Source organism: Centrocercus urophasianus, unplaced genomic scaffold (genome assembly GCF_019232065.1).
Source record: "Centrocercus urophasianus isolate 14NV4802_14NV808 unplaced genomic scaffold, USGS_Curo_1.0 seq_27, whole genome shotgun sequence".
NCBI lineage: Eukaryota > Metazoa > Chordata > Aves > Galliformes > Phasianidae > Centrocercus > Centrocercus urophasianus.
The window spans coordinates 1,373,623-1,395,722 of NW_024884833.1; the positions used below are offsets into that span (position 1 = coordinate 1,373,623).

Below are 22,100 nucleotides of genomic sequence, written 5' to 3' on the forward strand. Positions count from 1 at the left end.
AATTCTTTGACTTGAATTACGATTAGACAATAGTCTGTTTTCTCAATGTAATGACACATTTGTAAAGTACATACAGGAATTCCTTAGGTGTGCAAAGTGTGATAATTTCACTGAAATTCATATGCAAAAAAAAGATTTTGTTTACATTGGCTCAAAATTTGATGTTGAAGACAATACATTTGCTAATGTAGGAATGCACTCTCCACTGTCCAGCTAGTAGCTACGATTAAAGACTACTTTGTAGTTCCAATTAAATTCTTTATCACAAAGGGTGACCAAAGAAGTTTTGATTTCAAAAGTACTCCTTAAGAAAGAAGACCAGGGCTGCATAACACTGACATTTTATTAGAATTCATTTGTAACAAATGGAACTTGTGTCAGCAAAGAACTGATTTTCATACAGACTTTCTTTCGCCACCAATGTAACGAAGTAAGAAAATAAAAAGCACGCCTTTCATTCTGTAAAACATTTACGCGTACTACTAATTAGAGGTAATTGTATCTTTTTAACAAGCCATTTTACAAGGTAACTTTTTTTTTTTAATTTTTCAGTCTATGCATCCAAAACAAGAGCAAAGAACACATTTTTTTTAAATTTTCTTTGTAAAGACACTCCAAGCTTGAATGGCAAAGCCACGTTAACAGATGGTTATGATGAGACCTGTAGCCTCCTGATATCTGTGAAGTATCAGGGCACCAAAAACAACTAAAATGAAAACAAACAAACAAACAAAAAAAAACAAACAAAAAGAAATACGAGAAGAAGAAAAGGAAAACAAAAAAAAACCAAAAACTAAGAAAGAATAAAAGGAAAAAAATGTAATTGCATTTCCTCGTCACTGCAAGCATTTTTTTTTTTCCTTTTAACATGTTCTGTGTCATTTAAATATAACACCAGTGGATTTTATAAGCATTTTTTTTTATAGATGGGTTCAAGTAATAATCTTGTTGAGTATAGAATCAATAGGGCAGTGCATAGTACAAAGGTATAGAAAGTGCAAATCTCCCTAGAGGGCTTCTCCCTTTCCCCAGCCTTCCTGTCCATTTTCTAACAACTGAAGTCTGTTTTAAAAAAGAGCTAAATTAAACTTAATCCTTTTCATACATTTTGCCTTTTTTTTTCTGCAATGCAACTTATCACAAAATAAGACATAACTACACATACAAACATAAATAGCACCATACTGGTTATGCTGATGAAGCCAATTCTAAGCTTGGAAATGTATGATGTATGTAGGCAAAGATGCTCACAATTTAAATTAATTGAAGAATGCCAATATATAAGATTATATAAAGTGGAATGCACATCAATGATTCAAAAGTTATCTTAAGAATTCAAAAACTGAAGGAAAAATCTAGTTGTACAATTTCCCTTACTTCTTTTTTCTTTTTTTTTTTTTTTTTTCTTTTCTTGTGTTATTCCAATCTCTTTAGAACTCCAATGTGCAAGGATGTTCCCTAGGTTGTTTCCAAAATTATGCTTTTTTTTAATTGTTATTTTTATGTTTTTTTCTGATCTAATCCAAAGTACATGACAACACCACATAAACTGGCACTTCAGTAATTAGTTGAAAGAACAAATAAAGAAAGAAGAGAAAGAAATATAGTGCACATTCTTCTCTGGTTCAGATGTAAGTTACAGAGTCTCATTCTGAGGTAGCCTTCTATATAATTCTGTTTCATATATATATGTATGAGTGTGTGTGTGTGTGTGCGCGCATGCGTGTGTGTTTTCTTACAAAAGTGCTCAAATATAATGCTTACTAGAATTTAGTCTTCCATATTTTTCCTTCTACTACTAGTGGAAAATGTGGAAGAAGATGAGGTCACAAGCCATACCAATGCTCCACAGAAATCCTTTGATATGCATGTACTGATGACAGCCCAAGACACAATGAAAACTAAGGTCAGTGTAAATGGCATTGTATTAAGAATGTTAAGAAGTACTTTCTGCTACTTAAAGAATTTCCTTTGTCCTGTGGAAGAAAATGCAGCACCATTCTCAAATAAATTCTTCCAGCTTAATCTTGCTGGCCTTAATAAAAGGAATGGTTTGACTTTAGCAATCTATTGACACAATGGAATAAGCAGGAGTTAGCCCTAACTCAAAACAATAATATGGATGTTATTACTGCTAATGTCGACAAATGCTATGGTACTGCTACATCTCTGTAATGATAACACTATGATTAGTGACATGATAGGTCAACCAAAAACAGGTATTTAAATTGTAGACAGGTTATCTATTGGAAATATGAAAATATACAGGGCCTTGAATATCTACATATTTTGGGTTATCATTTATTATCAACCATACTTGAATAGAAACTGGGAATGCATATTATTCAAAATTGTCTGATACATGTATTAAAATGTTCGAAAAGAATAACATATATGAATAAACTGAACTAAATACAAATGAAGGCTAACTTAAATAAATGCTATTCAAAACAGGCATCAAATATAAGGCACTCTAAATGTAAAATTAAAATAAAAACCAGCATCCCCAAACAACACTGTATGCCACAAAACTTTCGATTTCACAGAGCAATGTGTGTTTGGCTTTGCCCTGTTACATACAATAAACATAAATGATATAGCACACACTATAGACATTGTTATTGAATACAATTTGAAAACATCTTAATATCTAGTATATTACAACATTCCCCCCTCCTAAAGGGATATGCACTGATCTTTCCCACATGCACACCTCCTAACATTTAATAATATGATTTCTTATTGCACTATAATGTTACAAATATTGAACTTCACTGGAAGCCTAAACCACATATTCTGTGTGCGTGTGTGCATAAATATGCTTGTGTGTGCATGTGTGTGATATCTATGCAATGTGGAGAGAAATACTGTTTGGTATAGAGATTATGTTCAAATATCAGTGATGTGCATTCCTTACTTCCCTTAGAAAAATAAGTTTATGGATCTTGGAAATTCAGAGGTGACTAAATATTGATATAATGTAATTGCAGTATGCTGAGAAACTTTTCAAATGCTTTGATAAATCCAGGTTGTAGAAGAACTGGTATGTTTGTGCATGTGTGTGTGTGTGTGTGTGTGTGTGTGTGTGTGTGTGTGTGTGTATCTACCTCTCTGTATCTCTGTAACTACAGAGAGCCAGATAAGGATTGACAGTAATAAGTACATATATAGAGAGAAAGAGAGAGGTTGTGCATGTGCATGTACATGTGTATGCGTGAATGTGTGCGTGTGTGGTAGCAGCATCTTTATACTTTGCGCCTCCCTGTTGATTCCAAAAGAAACAAAAAGTCCCATGTTGATTTAACTGATTACAATGAGTATTTTCTTAAAGAAAACTAAAACAAACAGAAGTGTAAAATAATGTCTAACAAGACTGTGGTACTGTAGATAGATACAGAACTGCACAATAATGTGCAAATTTTCAAATTATTTAACATTCTACAGCACAATATTACAGATAAGAGTTTTACAGCTTAAAAAAAATTACAGTTTTTAAACAAAAAAAAATTAACAGTTATGCAACCTTTTTCTTTAATTCACGTCATCGAATGATAAACTCTTGTTAAAAAAAGGAAAAAGTTTACACAGTTAAAAATGAAGCACAGGTCAGCAGTATCTTTACAATACTAAAAAACTAAATCAAGGACTTTCTTTTTAAACATTCTCACATTTTCCCTAAAGTGTTATCATGAGCAATATGATGGGAAAGGGTACTGTTGAAGTAAAGAGTCTGTTTTGTCTTGAAGCCAGGTCCTGACCTTTCAACAAATATCTTGTGCTGAATTGCAGTTCTCAAAATTCCTCTTTGCAAAAGGCATGCAGGCCTAAACAAGATGGTTGCTCTTTCCAACAATTTCCTCTTCCCTTTAACTTCAAACAATGTTGAACCCTTGAGGTATCTGTAAATGAGATCCTTCAGACGCCTCAGTGGTCAGGATTCTTTTATTATGGTTAGGTTATTAAACTGTGAATTCTTGGTCCACATGGAATTGTTGGGTCTGTTTTGTTTTTAAATATCCCCAAAATTTTTTTTTTTTAATTTATTTTATATCCCCAATAATTGCTCCATAGCTAAGAGCTAAGAAGTACTTCTAAAGCACATTGTATGGCTCAGAAGCGGCTCTCTGGATCTTGAAGGGCCTGCAATAAAAATCCAGGATGGGTTTTTATGTTGCATAGTGATCAAAGCTGCCCAGATACTCCAGTGCGGCCCGATAGCAGAATTGATACTGATCCTGGAGATAGAAAGATAGAAAATGAAGCATCAAAAAGCCATATTGCTGGTTGGTTTCTATTTTCTTTCAACTAAGAATAAACATTTTGTGGTTATAGGTGAATATACTGCAGAAGCATCTATAGTTCAGCAATATTCTCTAGCTAGCATCCGTAGGAGAGCAGTTTGAGTTACAACAGATGTAGACAGGCACTTTTTTAACACAATAACACTTTCTATAGAATGCATCTTCTTTTGGAGCAGAAACTGTATAATCATTTATTCAAAATTGCTAAAGTGAATTAATACAATCATAAAATTTTCTTCTTATAGGAGCATGCTAGGATGTCTTTTCCCATTTATTTGAAAATAAGTAGGAAAACAGCCATTTCACTCCATAGCAAATATATCATGCTAAATGCCAAAATTTACCACAGCCTTAATATTGAATGGAACACAGAAAACTGCCAAGTTAAAAGGCGGATTAGGAAGCAAGGAGAACCTTTCAGCAATACAAGCTTTGATGAGGGTGTGAAGATTCCTTACCCTGTGGCAAGAACAGGGAATATGGGAGGTATATGTAGCTAAACACCTTATTAACATGAAACACATTGCACTTCAACTAGTACCTGGAAGCAGAGAAAGTTCAATGGGGTGTACAATTTGATTAAATCTCTAATGAATCCAATATTCTTCTTATTTATCTGATAATACTACATACTGTACTTGTTCATAACACAATTAAAATTCTTTTAGTGACCAGGAAATGTGTTAGACATTTGTTTCCATTTACTGATGTGATCGTTTCTGTCCTGTGTCGGAACTATTGGAGAATACATTAGACGTTCCCCTAAATTTTAAGTAAATATGTGGAGTACAATTGCCTTGTTGAATGAAGACTAGATTTATTGGCACTTTATCATACTGAACGAGAGATTCATCTTCCACAGAATCCTAAAATGTATGAGTACCTAGCACCTATTTTCAGCAGAGAGGTTAAAGGGTGGCATACGGAAAACAAAATCAAAGTAGAAGGGATAATACATATAGCTTGTCAAGTTGGCTTCAAGAAGCACAGCTTTCCAGTATACTATACTAATCACAGTATATGTGATTTCCTGGAAGCAAATAGTTATTGTTTATTCAGAATAATACTAATTAAGAGACATAAATTGAATTAATAAGTCAGTTTGGTAACAATAATACACTTGACTGACAAGACTTAAGATAAATATCTGCATTTCCATGTGTTTTTCTTCTTAACATATACGTGTTTCTTCCTAAAAATAATAAAATCTAGCTTTGACTGAAGAAATGTAATTTTGTAATGGGAAATTCTGGGGAATCATCTAAAAAAATATTTAATTTAATTTAAAGGTTAATGTCAATGAAATTCTATTAAATAAAAGTATGACCTAAAATACTTCCCTTCTCTTTGCCTTTTGCTGAGTAGTCTATTGACTACAGATCAGTTCAAATCTCCCATTCAAAAATTTAAGTAGAAATAAAGTACATGCTGAAAGTTTAAGTATTCATTGTGACATGACACAGCTACAATTACAAGCATCCAGGCATAGAAAATCAGTTGATGCTGCACGTCCTTCTTCATATTTCTGTATAGCATTATTGCTAGTATGGAAACTATCTACACTGTACTTTCCTGATGCTCAATTTACCATCATGATTTTCAAGCCAGACAGTCAATTGCTTGATGATCCAAAGTCAACTGTGAAAATAATACTGCCTCGTTCCAAAGCCTTTTGCTCTTGCAACATAAAAATTTCAGTGAATCAACCTATATAAGCAATTTTCTTCCTTCTTTATCACGTAACATTTCTTTCAGAGAGGAAAGGTTCAAAGGAAAATGGATACTGGTTCTGGGAAAATGTTTTGCTGAACTGTGATCATTTAGACTCCATTACTGAAATTATCCTATGATTCCCCATCCAGCAGTGTTTAATGCCAAAACAGGAACACGTTGCAACACCTTCACAGCGGATTTTGCATCGTATTCATACAGTTACTGTATGACTTAAGATATAAATAAACCAAATTTTGGGGCTTTCCTCTGTGAATCTTTGGGTGTACAGAAATATCCATATTACTTCATCAACATTTTACATAGAAATTGTTTTTCTCACCTCTGTCTGTACCATGGCTGGCCGCTGTGTCCTTAACATTTTGACAGTCTGGAAGATATCTACAACACCTTCGTATCTCATTCTTTCCAACACAATGCTCAGAGTTATGAATACTCCAGTCCTTCCAACACCCGCACTTTTGCAATAATAGAAGAAAAATGATGGGAGAAAAGGAATGTTAATTGACAGTTAATGCTGAAAGAATTGGCTGACAAATTATCTCTGGATACAACACATCACATGTGTACAGATTCCAATAGAGGGAAAGGCTCAGTAAGCAAAATTGCACAGTGAACTATCACATGAGTTTTAGAACTCAAGAAGACTTCACACGCTACTAAGAACCTCCTGACTTTCCAGTCTTCATTGCAAAGTTACTTGGCTTATTGATTCAGGCACATAGTTAATCACTGCATGATGAAGGAAAATGAGAGCATTTGTTGTCAATGACCTATGCTGTAAATAACAAAAGAAAAATGTAATTATGTATTTTGCTACTTTCTTTGCTGTATTCATTTATAGCCTCTGTTTTGCACACCTTCAGTGCTTTAGTTGATCTACATTGAGTTAGAGACAATCACTGGACTTCAAGTAATATTAAAATTGTTCATATACACTCTAGAATTTAAATAACAGAACAAGGAAAATCTAAGACTGCCTTTATTCAAGTCTTGTAGTCTGAATCTTTAACATGCAAATACTGATATACATACACAGTCTTTGTCTACATCAGCCTGGATGTAGAATATATGTCTTTGAATATATGTCACGTTTGCTATTTTTTCTGTCTTGGATTCCTTTTATTAGCTAACATCCCAGGAATTTATAGAAAATCCTCTTATTAACAGAGGGATTAGCTGCCAGATACTAACTTTAAATAATTACCTGTTTGTGAAATTCAGAAAAAGAAAAATATTCCAAGAACTCTTGGAAAAGGAAACATGTACGAACACAGAGAAAGCTATGTTCTAAATCTGAACTTATATGGGTGGAAATTAAGCAACCCATTATCTCACAGTTGATGACACAGTCAGACATATTTGGATGAAGAACTCTGAACATACAGGTCAATACCTAAGATTGGTTCAGTTGAAAATTTTTCTTAAAGGTGAGCAATACTTTGATATTAAAACTATTTTTTTAATTAACTATCTTATTAAGTTAGAAATTTAAATACATACTGTTCTGTTTGCAAAAATGAAAGAGGTGAATATTTAGATATTATTGGTGGCAAGCATTACTATGTAGTACAGAAAGCAAACTGGAGAAAAAATGTGTACAGTGGGATGAAAACTACATGGAACTGATATTACAGGAATTTGTTGCTTCAAGAAATTCACTCTATAGAACGTATTTTTAAGAATTTATTATAGTACAAACTGGAGACATTATTGTAAGAATTCCATATAGGCTAGGTGACTGGATCTCATACTTCATGAAAATGAATAAATAAATAAACTTACCAATTTGCCAGAGATATTTATTATTCAAATAACGTGACTAACATTTATAATGATGATTAACATCTCTGATCTCAAAATCGTCATTATGATCATGAAAAAAAATTAAACACCAAATCATGATGATTATATTACATGTGATTTCATTTCTATCAAAATCAATGGTAGAAATCTCCATAACTTCAGCACAAAAGATCACAACTATTTGGAATGTTTCCACAACTTACTGTCCGTAGCACTTCATTTTGGCTATGAATTGATAAATTTTCATGGTAAAAAGAACAAAGAAGAACACCTTCACGTCACTTGTTTATATGCTTTCTTCACTCTTTCTTCACTCTTTTTTTCACTCTTTTTTTCACTCTTTTTTTTTTTTTTTTTTGTGTGTGTGTGTGTGTGTGTGTGTGTGTGTGTATAGGCATAAATATTGCTTGTTTGTCCCCTACTCTCTAAATTTATTTATGTCAGGAAGTATAAGGTTAATTCTTGTTATGGCTGCACTTCACCTTCCCTTGCCAAATGAATCCCAGTCTCAGATGATCTCCTTAGAAGGCTATAAAAAATATTAGGCAAACAGAAAAAGTAGGATTCAAGTTGTCTACTACAACTAATTTGTTAGGCTTTCAGGTTAGGGGAGCACAGCAATCTCTTTTAAAGCATACAGGTGCTCTTAACAAATTTTGCTCACTGACAGTTTTGAAAGGACAAGAATTTCTCACTCACTACACGTACATAAGCTTAAGTAAACTACCTCATTTTTGTCCTTGTACTAGTATTAGGGCACTACTTAGCTTGCAGAAAGGATTTGGAACATATATCAATACTTTCCATCTCTGTTATATAAAAAATATCATTTCATCTATCAAAAATAATTCAATGTTACAAAATGAGTGTCTAAAATCCTAATGGAATTTATAGAAAGCAATTTATTAAATAAGAGATAAAAGTTTAAGATATTATTTTTGGCCATCTGTTACAGACTTTAGAATACCATAGATAAAGTAAATAAAAAACATTACTAAAGAATATTAAAAATATTTTAAAAGCCCACCCTGGATTATTCCTATATACTCTCCAAGCTTTTTTTCATCTACATAGTAATTGTAAAGGGAGGGATTGAGAGAAATCATCACATTAAAAAATGAGCATGACATTCTGAAGTTTAAATTCACCATTCCAAACCCTAATGACTTTCTAACAGGCAAAGCTTCTAAATATTTTCTATCCTATTCACTGTCTTGAAGTAGCTGCTGTTTTTCTCTGGCTCAACTTGATTGCTACTAAAGTATTAGTCAGGAGAAATACTCAGGAGTTGTTTATACATAGCAATCTCCACCAATGTAAATATCTGACTTTTAATTATGAGTGGAAAAAAAGATCTGATGCAGCAACTAAGGTCCTTCCTACTGCTTTTCGAGTGTAGCACTGATATAACTTTTATCCTGCATTAGAGACATTTTTAAAAGTAGCAACATATTACATGCTTCTACATATTTTGTAAGAACAACTTTTCTGTGTGAATGGAGTTTTATCACAGAAAAGTTCCCAATTCATAAAGCTTTGTGCTTTTTTTAAGGTGTTCTATTTGGTTACACTTCTGATAATTCACCTACAAACTTCTACTTACATACACATTTTCACTGTAATCAGCAACCAAATTAAATAGAAAAAAAATCTGCACAAGTTGTTTTGAGGCTTTATTTTCTTACCTGCAATGAACAGAGATTGGGCCATCCTGACCAAACTGTTCTTTTGTTTTATGCACTTGGCCTATGAAGTCAATAAATCCTTCTCCAGATTTTGGCACTCCTTGTTCTGGCCAGTCGGTGAACTGGAACTGTCTCACTGTTCGGGACTGGCCATCCTTTAATAGAAGACACAAAAAATATATTCCCAAAGAATACCACAGTGGCTGGAAGCCAGTCAACAGCCAAAAAAGCCAAAAAAGAAGATCAAAAAGAAAAGAACACTGGAAGGAAGTGAGAGTTGGCCATGATCACAACTATGAAGACTTCTTCAATCACAATACTTACTTATGATTTCGGTCACAATGGCATGGAATTTCATTAACTACAACATAATACACAATTCTTTCTGCAGTGGATAGGAGAATTGTCTGATATTTTGTATGTATAAAAAAATGTTTAAGGCTAAAACCATAATTATCTCAACAATTTCATAACTGTCTCAACAATTTATACTTTTTTTTTTTTTGTAATTTATGTTTCAAATCCTGTAGATTGCAAATTTATTCTAACCAAAAAACAAACAAAAAACCAACAAAAAAATGGTAGAATAAGGTCGTCTGACCTGCCTCTATATTTTGTAGATATGCTCTACTGAATGACAGAAATATCTTCACTAATAAGAGCTGTTTAGTCATTGTCTTGTTTGCAGAGAATTTCTTTAATAAAACAGAGCTTTTTTTGTGCAGTGCACATTTGTCTGGAAGAGGGTCAAGAGATATTAGTTGTTCAACAAACCATAAACATCCATTTGAATCATTGTAATTTCATTCACTATGAGCTCAGACTCAGTAAAAATGTAGAAAAAAACACTTCCTCTCTTGAAATGTCAGCTGAAGCTTTTCATTCTCCTTGGTTAGGAATACTAACAGGATTACCAGATAATGCTTCAGCTTCATCATATCTATTAGAATGTCAAAAGAAGTACTAAAGACCACCACAAACTCAGATTTTTGCTTCATACCTACATAAGATGGAAGCAGTCAAGAAATGTACATAACAAATGGATGAAGTAAATGAGTTTTCAATTTTCAAACATTGTTTTGTATAGTTTTGATGCTGAATCGATACAACTGAAGTATTTGAAAGCATGGGCATAAATTGAACTACTGCTGTAAACTAGTGCCTCTGGACATGTTATTATTTACTAAGCATTGACCCTGCAATGTCTTCAAAATGGTCTGCTACCAAGTGAATCTCATAAAAAATTGAAATGTGGAGATCTCACAAAAAGCAGCAAGTTACGCTGGAGGCAAGAACAATCCCTTATTTTTTTCTCTACCACAACCACTCTACTACAGACCTTTGAAACAAAATAGAAGTCATTTTAAAAATAACCAGAGGAAAAAATAATACTTCACTTTTATGTTTCCTCTGGTACCATGTTTTTTTTGTTTCCCATGTCTCAGCTGAATAAGAAAACAAAATGAGTGTGTGCACCAGTCACCATTTCAAGAAAGAACACGCTGTCTTAGCTTCTTACTAGACCACTATGACAACTAACAGTCTGTTTCTGTGGAATGGTTTTGGTCACTTAAATAAAAGAGTATTTATTCAAAAATGTTAAGCCAATTTTATTTCTAGTAGATATCAATACAAGTAAAAAAAAGTATTTTGCATTAGAAATGGCACTTTGTTAATACAAATTTCTCTCACAGTGACTGTTGTAATGCCGTTTTCCCTCAAGAAGAAATAACGAAATTGCATCTTTCAGACAGCTAAAGACAAACAATATTAAGTAATCAAGAAGAAAAAGCAATAGGTTGATTCCTCCCCAAATTACCTCCCATTTCCCCAGAGTAAAGAAACAAAACTTTAAGTCTGATTTGCTTGCAGCTATTCAGCCAGTAAAATTGGAACACTAAATTTTAGGAGAGCCAGCTTCCAGCTTCTTGTGGAGTTCGTCAAAAACCTACTGGGCAACTGTCCTCAAGGACACGGGAGTAAAGCAAAGCAGGCATATCCCCAGGTGCAGGAAGCTGGGAAATGAAGGCAAGAGACCAGCATGGTTGAACTGAGATCTGCTTTTCAAACTGTAGAGCAAGAAGAAAATGCACAGGCAGTGGAAGACAAGCATTGTGGCAGGAGTGAGTATAGAGATGCTGCTAGACTGTGTAGAGATGGGTTCACAAAGGCCAGTGACCAACTGGAACTGGGCTACGCAAGGGATGCAAGGTCTGGAAAAAAAGGCAATGATGGATCAATTTCTAAGAACTACCAACATATCAGCCTCATGTCTGTGACAGGGATGATCAAGGAACAGATCCTTATGGAAGCTACAGTAAGGCACATGGAAGAGAGGACGTGATAAGATTTGACTAGCATGGCAGGTCCTGCCTGATCAACCTAGAGGCCTTCTATGATGGTGTAAATGCAGCAATGGACAAGGGAAGAAGAACTGGTGTCATCCATTTGGACGTTAGTAACACCTTTGACATTGTCCCTCATAAAATCCTCCCCTCGAAACTGGAAACATGCGGATTTTATGGGTGGACCATTTGATGGATGAGGAACTAGTTGTGAGATTGTACCCAGAGAGTTGTGGTCAGCGGCAGATGGAGATCGGTGGGGGAATGAAAAGACTGAGCACAGCCATGACAAAAAGAACTTGGAGACAGTGGTGGATGGTAAACTGGACGAAAGCCAGTAAAGTGCCCTTGCAGCTCAGAAAGCAAAACATATCCTGGGCTGCATCAAAAGAAGCTGGCCAGCAGGTCAAGGGAGGTCCTCCCTGCCCGTCTGCTTTGTGCTGCTGGTGATACCTCACCTGGAGTACTGCACCCAGACATGGAATCCTCAGTACAGGAGACATAGACCATTGGATTGTGACCAGAGGGCTATAAAAATGATCCAAGGCATAGAACACCTCCCCTGTGAAGACAGGTTGAAAGAACTAGGGCTGTTCAGTCTGGAGAAGAGAAGGCTCTGAGGTGACCTGATAGCAGCCGTTCAATATCTAAAGGGAACATGAGCAACCCAATCTAGCTGTAGATGTCCCTATTCATTGCAGGGGAGTTGGATTAGATGACCTTTAAGGTCCCTTCCAACTCAAATATTTCTATTACTCTGTGACTTTAATGGATGGAAATTGTTCAGAGATTTCTGACACAGGAATTAGGTTAGGATAAGAGTAAATTTTTAAGGGGTAAAAGCATAAGAAATGTGCCATTTTATTTAAGTCTCAGTTATCACTGGAAAGACAAATTGCTATGTGAGAAATAGTTCTGATAGCAAGTTTTTTTATTTCAGATGTGTCTAAATCAACGTATTGTTACTTATTTCAAGATAGAAATAACTCAGTAGCCTAGTGCAAATCTTTGAAAACTGTTTTCATTTAGTTTCAGTGGGAATAACTTTTACTGTTTAGTACTATTTAATGAGCACAGAAGTAAAGGTAGTTAGTCTAATGTCGGATTAGCATTACAGCATATGGGGAACCTACCTTCAATTTCTTGGTTCCTTCTGTTACTGACATTATGAAAAGTGCTGCTGTCTTTTAATGAGATGCTTGGCAGTAACAGTCCAAATACAAATGTCAATTTTTATTAAAATATTTCCCTTCAGAAATTGTCAAGGTTTGCATACACAGGGCAAGAAGTACTAACAAAACAACATACAAATTTTCAGATCCCTGTATGAATCACAAGGCTCTTAATATAACACAAAGCTCTTAATATAACAGTTGCCCAGCTAACTGATTTCTTCCTGCTTCTCACAGGGGACGTTCAGTTGTCTTTTTATGAGCTGTAGAATTTATAATATTCTCTTACATTCCTTACTAATAGTCTAGCTTTAAATGAGACTGCCTCATCATATTGACCTTTGGAGTTTACAGAGAAAGTGAATATAAAGCAGACAGAAGCAGTAGATTGAATCAGTTACAGAGGTCAATTTCACATCAATTTCACAACAATTCACAGCTCAGTTTCAGAAATAACAGGAAGACCCACACCAAAAATCTGGTGCTGCTCCCTACAAAGGCACCGTACTCCATTGTTGTCTCGAGAATAATTTGCCAACTCAGGTCTGCCAGAGTATTATTGGTAACTAACAGCATGGATCAAATTGGAAATGAGTGTTATAACTGCTGCAATATTTATTCTCCTTTGAATAAAAGAATTTAGTTACATGGTCTTAATTATTGTAGAGAACAGTCATACAGGCACGAAAATTACAGTTTTGAAAAGTAGTCCTCACTTCTTCCAGTGAAGTTAGAGGAAGCTCTAGTTTTCTAGAACATTCAGAAAATTTAAGATGGCCTTGAAAGCTTTCCAGGGAGTTACTTAACAAAACTGAGACCATTAAGATAGAGATGTTTTAAATTTGAGAAACAATAATATACAATTACATAATATATCAAAATTATAGAATCGTTGAATCATTAAGGTTCCAAAAGACATCTACGATGATCCAATCCAACCATTCACCTACTACCAATATTGCCCATTAAAGCACATCCCCAAGTACAACATCTACCTCTCCTTAAACACCTCTGAGGACATTAACTTCACCAGCTCCCTAGGCAACACATTCCAGTGCCTGACCACTCTTTTAGAGAACAAATTCATTCTAATATCCTATATGAACCTCCCCTGGAGCAACTTGAGGCCACTCACTCACATCCTATCTTGCAGGAGAAGATGCCAATTCCCAACTCCTTCCAGGTAGGTATAGAGAGTTATAAGCTCTCCTTTTCTCAAGACCAAACAATCCCAGTTCCCTCAAACAGTCATTATAAGCCAGCTCCAGACGCCTCATCAGCTCTATTGTCCTTTTGCTGAACACAGTGCCTCAATGTCTTTCTTGTCGTGAGGGGCCCAAAACTGGACACAGTACTCACCAGCGCAGCCTTGTTAGGGCTGAGAATAGGGTGATGTTCCCCTCCCTGCTCCTGCTGGCTACACTATTTCTGATGTAGGCCAGGATGCTGGTGGCCTTCTTGGCCTCCTGAGCACTGCTGGCTCATGTTTAGTTGAGCTTCAACCCACACTTCCAGATTCTTTTCCTCCCTGCAGCTTTCCACCCAATCTGCCCACATATGATTGGCAATGTTTAAAAGGTGCATAAATAATAGGATCAATTAAAAAAGAATTGGCAAATTAAGGTATTTAATCCTTAACCATTAACATTTTAATGGTTTGCTGGCTATAAATAAACAGTATTCTGATCAATATAGTATTTCATTATAAAATCCTGAATGAATTTTTTCTAAAACACATATTTTTCAGACATGTTCCTTCAGCTATATCTGTGTTGTTTTTTTTTGTTATCATTGTCATTTTATGCGGACTATGTCACGTAAGATTTTTTCAGCTTGAGATAAAACAGATTTTTAATAGACAGCCTGAAAAGAAGTTCTTTTGCTTAGTGTGGTTAAAAACTCGTGATAGGATGCTATTCTCGAATTCTGCTAAGCATAGAAAGGTTACAAAAGGTATAGTTCATGTGATCTTACTACATTTCAATTAGATTGAAAATCAGACTCAAATTGAATCTACAGTTTCTTTTAAAAAATTTTTAACTATCACTTTAGAAATTAAGATGTTCATATACTGGCATGGTTAGTGACAATATCATCTAGCTGTGTCAGTAGTACCTAATTTTGCTGGAAGCTAAATGTAGCACTTCAGCTAACCATGAAAAAAATTATATTTTGGAAGATGACTGGCAACTCCAAGTAATCACTCACGGACTTTCTGGACATGGAGTTTCTGCAACCTGCTATTTTGCTTGAAAAAACAGCATTCTGTAGCACATATTGAAATGAAGGTTGCCAGTAATTTTTTCTGCCACGCAGAGTAAAGTGCTAGAAATCAAAAGTTTGAGAAATACCAAATATGTATTAAAAGTTTATGTGCCTTTAATCTTACCACATATATCACTGTTCAGTTTCAGACTCAGGAATTCAGATAAGAAATGTAGTATGAAAATGAGGATACTAGGGTCACAGCTGCACATATCTATTCTGCAGATATTCAAGAGTGCTGAAAATAAGCTATGCCAAAAATCAAATTATAATGTGCAAAGCTTGTCAAGCTTTTCTTGCGAATGCTATTTGCTCTGCAGTTTTTAAATTTCACTGTATTAACCTTCACACTCTCTCAACCAAGAGGGTGTGCAAAACAACATATTTACAGCTGCAAGTGACAAAAATTCTCCCCCAGAAAGATCAGGAGGGAAATGATGAGAAAGCGAAAATGGCCTTCACATTATCTAATGTGCTTTAACCCAAATAGCTATTCAGAACCTCACAGAGCTGTGCTGTTAAGATATTAGATCTGAATGAAGTCAGTTTTCCTTAAAGATATTATTCATGTGTAATGAAGTAAATAAATATAGCATATATTTAAATAATAAATACACTTTTTATTGAATAGTGGAAAGCACTTCTTTAGAGATCTTTACTTGATAGAGAAAGAGAGAAGGGAGTTTAAATATTATTTAAAAATTATGTGAAAGAGTAATGCTGTTGCAACTTACCCTTGCGTCTGTAACTTTGAATTCCCTCAGAATATACTGTGGCATGTTGTACTCTGCCATTGGATCTACCACAAAATACTGATATCTGGCTGAACGCTCTGCAGGCCAATACTGATGGCATTTTTCCTACAACATAGCAAAACAAAATATATTTTCTGTTACTCCAGACAGCTACCCTAATATGTTTCTCACTCAGTAAGTATAACACTGATGTAAAATGCTATTAGTGACAAGAACATTAACTGTTCATCTTACTGTGAACATGAAGTTCCATTCGTAGAATTGAAAGATTATCATCAATATTGAACTGCATAGAAGTTTGCTCTTGTCACTGTACCTCTGAATTACTTTATATATCTGCCTAGTTCTATTACTTAATGTTACAAGCACTATCCCAAGCCTGATTTCCAAAAGAGAATGGAATTTAAATCTTGAAACCACTTTTAGTCTTTGTTGTCTGTTGAAGTAAGTCTCCCAAGCCTCATTCAAGATTTTTCATCTTTAAATCCAAAGTCCCTGGATCATCTCCACTCCCCAAAACCATGGGTATTCATATTTCACTTAGTACATACCAGCTTGATCTTGAGGTAATCCTGTCTGGATAGGAAACTGCTTCTTTCTTTCCATTAGTTAAAGTACAAATATGAATGAGTTTTGGATTGTAAACAGACAGCTGAAACTTCAAAGTCCAGCACAAAGAGCTCACAGAAAACATTCAGCCATTCAGCTGTTAAAAATACTCCCCTTTTTTTGACATGAAAATGTTTAAACAGATGAAGCAAAACATATTTCCAAATTAGAATTAGCGGACAGAAATGCTCTTTCTGCTTTTGTTGGAATATTAACTTGCAAAATGAGTTGCTGAATCTCAGTGTGTCCCACAACAAAATGCAATGTCTAGCTCATCTCTTATAACACATCTATACATTAGAAAAACATATCTGGTGACCATCAGACTCACTTATTTCCCAATGGAGAAAATACCTAAATTCCCATCTTTATCCTTTGACATTCTCATAACAATGAAATATTTTAGTAAGAAAGTATAATAATAATAACAACGAATGTTTCAGTAAAATAATATTAGAGCAGTAACTTACTCTGCCCATTTCTCGTAACTTAGTAAGCATGACCACAATTGTAGAATTATGCTCCCACAGCATCCTCCAGAAATCTTCAGTTGTTTCTGCCAAGGGACCCTGTGTAGCTATGTAAGCTTTCTGTTGTCTGTTATTAAAAAAGGTAAGTTAAGAAGAATATTTTAATCAAAAATGTAAGTTGATACATATGTTATCTATTTATACGTAAGCATTGTCTAGAGGAAAAAAATACTGTTAATAATAAGCAAATTGAAGCCTTATTATGATTGCTTAATCAAACTACAGCTTTATTTTTAGAACCTTGTGAAGAAATTATTAATATCATGATGCATGCTTTTATCGTTATTATTTAAATTTTAATGCAACTAATAGATCAATTTTATGTGCTGTAAAAAACACTTAAGAAACACTTACTTGTGCTGGCTCATTTTATAGAAATAACTGTTGTACAATCTATTACATTTAGGAATTATAGCATTGAGCTATTTCCACTTTAATTCCTTTTCAACAGTCTGATGTCTCCAGCAACAGGAATGAAGGAAGAATACTCAGGAATAAAATATACTGTGTTTCTAGGCCATAATCTCCTAGTCTTGGAAAGAACCAGCAAGCTATTGAAATCTTCCGCATCTTTGTAAAGCACCTTACAAAGGAGCTTTGTAAGATGATGACCAGTTCATCGTGCTCCTGCTTGTTTCAGTCAACAGAAACAACTGTGTAGGTGACACTGGCGAAGAAGACTAGTTCCACATTAGGGTAGAGACTCAGAAAATGCTCTCTGTGGACACAGATACTCAGGCGCACCTAAACTGCCTTAGGGAAACATTACTGCTTCTCTTCCATACTTTTTCCTATGAGCTGCATAAATCAGGTGAGAGTGTGCTCTTGTGTTTGCCATCAAGACGGTGGGCTACACAACTATTTACACACAAAAGTTCTTTTGTAGTGAGGCCTCATCTTAATCAGTGTTCCAACTTTCTAAGTTATCACTTTGTCATGGGCAGTTTATTTCCTGTATCTTATTTATTAGAGAGTTTTTTTACATACATATTTAGCAGAACAGTTGTGAAGAAATAGAAGTTACAGATCATGAACGTGACCAAAATCTTAATAAGTTTCAGTATGTAAAAAAGAATGGTTTGAAGGTAACTTTGGTTGAATGGTTTGAAGGTAACATCGAGTCCAACTTTGGGGGTTGGACTCGATGATCTCTGGAGGTCCCTTCCAACCCCTACAATTCTGTGTGATTCTGTAAGTAAAACCATAACACTTATGGCTGCATATTACACAACTTTCCTGAATTGTACGGGTGGAAATTTAAAGCCATTAAACAAACAAACAAAACCATTTAAACAAACAAAAACCAAACCAAAACAAAACAAAATAAAAAACAGGACATGCACAGTTATTAAAAATATTGGATTTCAATACTAAATCTGTTATTTTCAACATTGCTACACACTTTATAAAATTTAAAAACAGTCCCCAGAGAACACAACATTAATACCTGTATCCATCCACAAAACTGGCATTAATATAATCAGACCCTTCCACTCCTCGGATTGGTTGCAAGCATACTCTTGTAGACTCATATGGCATAATATTGACAAGGCGATTCTTGAATTTATTACAAGGAAGATTGGCACTGATGAATCTTGAAGTGTGAGCCTTAGAGCTAGCAAGACGCTGTGCAAAATAAATGAATTAAAATAATTAAAATCATATATAACAAAAAGAAATGCCATTATCAAGTCTAATGACATATGTTTATCATTTCATGTTTTATTTTACCATATTGTATTATCTAAATATTTGTGAAGCACCCTTTAGCATTCTATAATAGTTTTAAAACCTTATTAATCCCTATGGACAAATTTGAGTTTTAAACCATTACAAAAATACATATTTAAAGCTATTCAAACAATAAAGAAGAATATGGTTAAAATTGAACAATTCTTGTCTGAACACTAACTGAAGATAGAACTTCACATTTTACAAAGGACTATCTTCCCAATTCAAACATTTTAGCTGGAAAATGTTCTAGCTTCCAATTACGGAATACGGTTGGTGAAGGACATAGCAGCATTAATAGTTACACAGTTTGATGTTGGCTTCCCACAGCATAAGATTTCAGTACCTTAAATTCCAGTTCCATTCCTGTGACATTCTCTCCTGTTTCTATCTGTGTCAGCTTCTGAATATATGCATACAGGTTTCTGGCTGGCACTTCGGTATTTCCACATGTCACTGCTTCCAGCAGTGCATCATGGATAAAGATGTATTGGTCCTCAGTTTGAACCATGTAATTCCTCTGAGCTCTCATTAGAGTTACGTGGCCATAAATATCTACAGTCTTTTCATGCTTTATTCTCTCTAACATGGCATCTATCACAATGAAACAGCCAGTCCTGCCGACTCCAGCACTAAAAGAAATGAACATAGGAGGAAAACATGAAAGGACTATCTTGAGCTTTGTGCTTATTTTTATGGCATACAAGTTTTAAAATTTCATAATACTCATATGAATGGCACGTATTTCTGAATATGAACACAAGCTTTTATGAAAGATGTCAGTGCTCTGCAACATGTAAACTCCTCTAATTCCCATTACAAGCAACTGAGACTTTAGAATTATTCATTATGTTGTCCTTGCATCTTGAAATTTCAGGCTTCAGACTGTGATAGAAATAAAGCACATTGCAACATGTTTTAAAAACACATGTTCTTAACAATGAAAAACAGTGGAGGCAATGAGCATTCTACGGAATCAAGCTTTATGTGTAATATCATCTGCAACTCAATACATGTATTGTAGGAGCTACTGGGAATAGGTGAACGGTTGGACTGGGTGATCTTTTAGGTCTTTTCCAACCTTGGTGATTCTATGATTCTATGATTCTATGATATTCTGCTTACTGAGTTGAATATAGTGGCAAACATTATACTAAATGAGTCTTACATATTTCTATTGTGATTTGGAGGTAAACTTTCTACTACTCCCCACACTGCAAGCGGGGATTCTAGTCACGCTGTAACTGGGGATTCTATTAACACAATTTGGTCTATCCTCCTCTTTTTAACTAGACCAGGCCATGATATTATTCTTTGCAGTGCAATGATGGTCATTTAGCTATGCTAGCTACAGACAAGCTTTGTCCTTACCTGACCATTTCAATGTCTATCCTGCATATCTAGAAAAACATAAGAAAGGTCTAGACTGAACCTAATATTATTTCAATATTATTTATTATTATTTACGATGGTGGATAGTGATGGGACAATGGGGAATGGTTTTAAACTAAGACAGCAGTTGTTTAGATGAGATATTAGGAGGACTTTTTCACTCAGAGGATGGTGAAGCACTGGAACAGGTTGCCCAAGGAGGTTGTGGATGTCCCATTCCTGGAAGCATTCAAGGACAAGCTGGATGTGGCTCTGGCAGCCTGGTGTAGTGGTTGGCAGCCCTGCACGTACTAGGGGGGTTGAAACTAGATGATCATTGTGGTCCATTTCAACCCAGGCCATTCTGTGATACTACGATCTCTTCAAATACCAGAAAGGTGATTGCAGAGAGAGTGGGGTTGGTCTCTTCTCACTGGTGACAGGTGACAGGATGAGAGGAAATGGCCTCAATTTGTGCCAGGAGAGATTTAGATTAGATATCAGGAAGAACTTAGCTACAGTAAGGGTTGTTAAGCACTGGATAGGCAGCCCACGGAGGTGGTTGAGTCACCATCCCTGAATGTGTTTTAAAACCATCTGAATGTAGTGCTCAGGGACATGATTTAGTGGAGGGTTGTTAGAATTAGGGTAGTATGGTAAGGTTATGCTTGGACTTGATCTTTAAGGCCTTTACGAACTTAAGCAATTCTATGATTCTATGATTCTAAGATGAAAAAGAATAAAAATACAAAAGAACAGAAAATATACTAGAGATCTAATTAAGCAACATGTTCTAAATGGAGCCACATTTCCTAAGCCCTCTATGGATATTCTTCTATGGAGATATCTGAACATCAATGGTACTCAATCCAATCTGCAAATGGATTCCTCCTTTGAACTTTGAAAGTACAAGTGCAAAACATGATGTATACTATTTTCTTATCTGAGATCATATCTGTCACTGTGAATACTGGTTCCCGTTGTTCTAAATGCTTAAGTCTTTTCAGTTAGCAACATGAAATATTGCATAGTATAGCAAGTAACACTTCATAAACACAGAATTACAGAATATCCTGAGCTGGAAGAGACTCACAAGGATCACTGACTCATCTAAGTTAAGCTGATTTTTTTTTAAATGACAGAAGGAAATAAAATTTATTAAACCCTATCTAGAGGATAAGAGAATAAGGTATTCTCTTCCTAAAAATTAAAGACATGTTAAGTATCTTAATTCCATCTTGAAATCAGTAATTAAATGTATCCATTTATTTCCTGACACTCAAAGAGTCTGCCAACTACCACCAAGTTTCATTTACTTATAATGAAATCAAAGGGCAGTACAGAGTAGAAAGATGAAGTCTCATATGAGCTAAGTTGTGTTTCTAAGTTTCTATGTGTACAAAGTGTTTACATTCATTCTCCTCACTTGTTACTGTCCACAGAAGAACTCTGGAAACTGCTGAGAATTTTTGCTAACAGACCAAATGCATCAAGCTCACATTTCTTAGAAGCAGTTCTGTTAAGAATTAATCAATATTTTCATCTTAAGAGAACTTATCAGTCAGTGATATTGATCACTGGGACTTGGAATGAAAGAAAATATGCAGACTAATGAAATGATGACTGTTCTAACTAAAATAGAGTTAATCTACCCTACAATAAAAAGTATGCATTCCAGGAAATTTCTGTGATCTCTAACTAATCATGGAGAAAAATCTGAAAAACTTCCAAATGCTCAAATTTTTTCAGTGGTGCCTCTTTCCCCTTCCCCTTATCCTTCCCCTTCCCCTTTCCCTTCC

The 22,100-nt window shown here is 34.9% G+C and overlaps 1 protein-coding gene across 1 annotated transcript in view; it reads right to left on the reverse strand.

Annotated features, from left to right (window-relative positions):
• Window positions 1–804: 804 nt before the first annotated feature.
• PTPRD (protein tyrosine phosphatase receptor type D) overlaps window positions 805–22,100 on the reverse strand; it is a 278,606-nt gene continuing 257,310 nt past the window's right edge. Inside the window, exons 25-31 of the mRNA XM_042826904.1 lie at window positions 19,277–19,562; window positions 18,647–18,825; window positions 17,140–17,266; window positions 16,040–16,165; window positions 9,524–9,678; window positions 6,355–6,490; window positions 805–4,235 (exon numbers count right to left, since the gene is read on the reverse strand). Of these exons, the coding sequence (XP_042682838.1) occupies window positions 4,167–4,235; window positions 6,355–6,490; window positions 9,524–9,678; window positions 16,040–16,165; window positions 17,140–17,266; window positions 18,647–18,825; window positions 19,277–19,562 (1,078 nt within the window). The 3' untranslated portion in view covers window positions 805–4,166. The remainder of the gene's footprint in view (window positions 4,236–6,354; window positions 6,491–9,523; window positions 9,679–16,039; window positions 16,166–17,139; window positions 17,267–18,646; window positions 18,826–19,276; window positions 19,563–22,100) is intronic.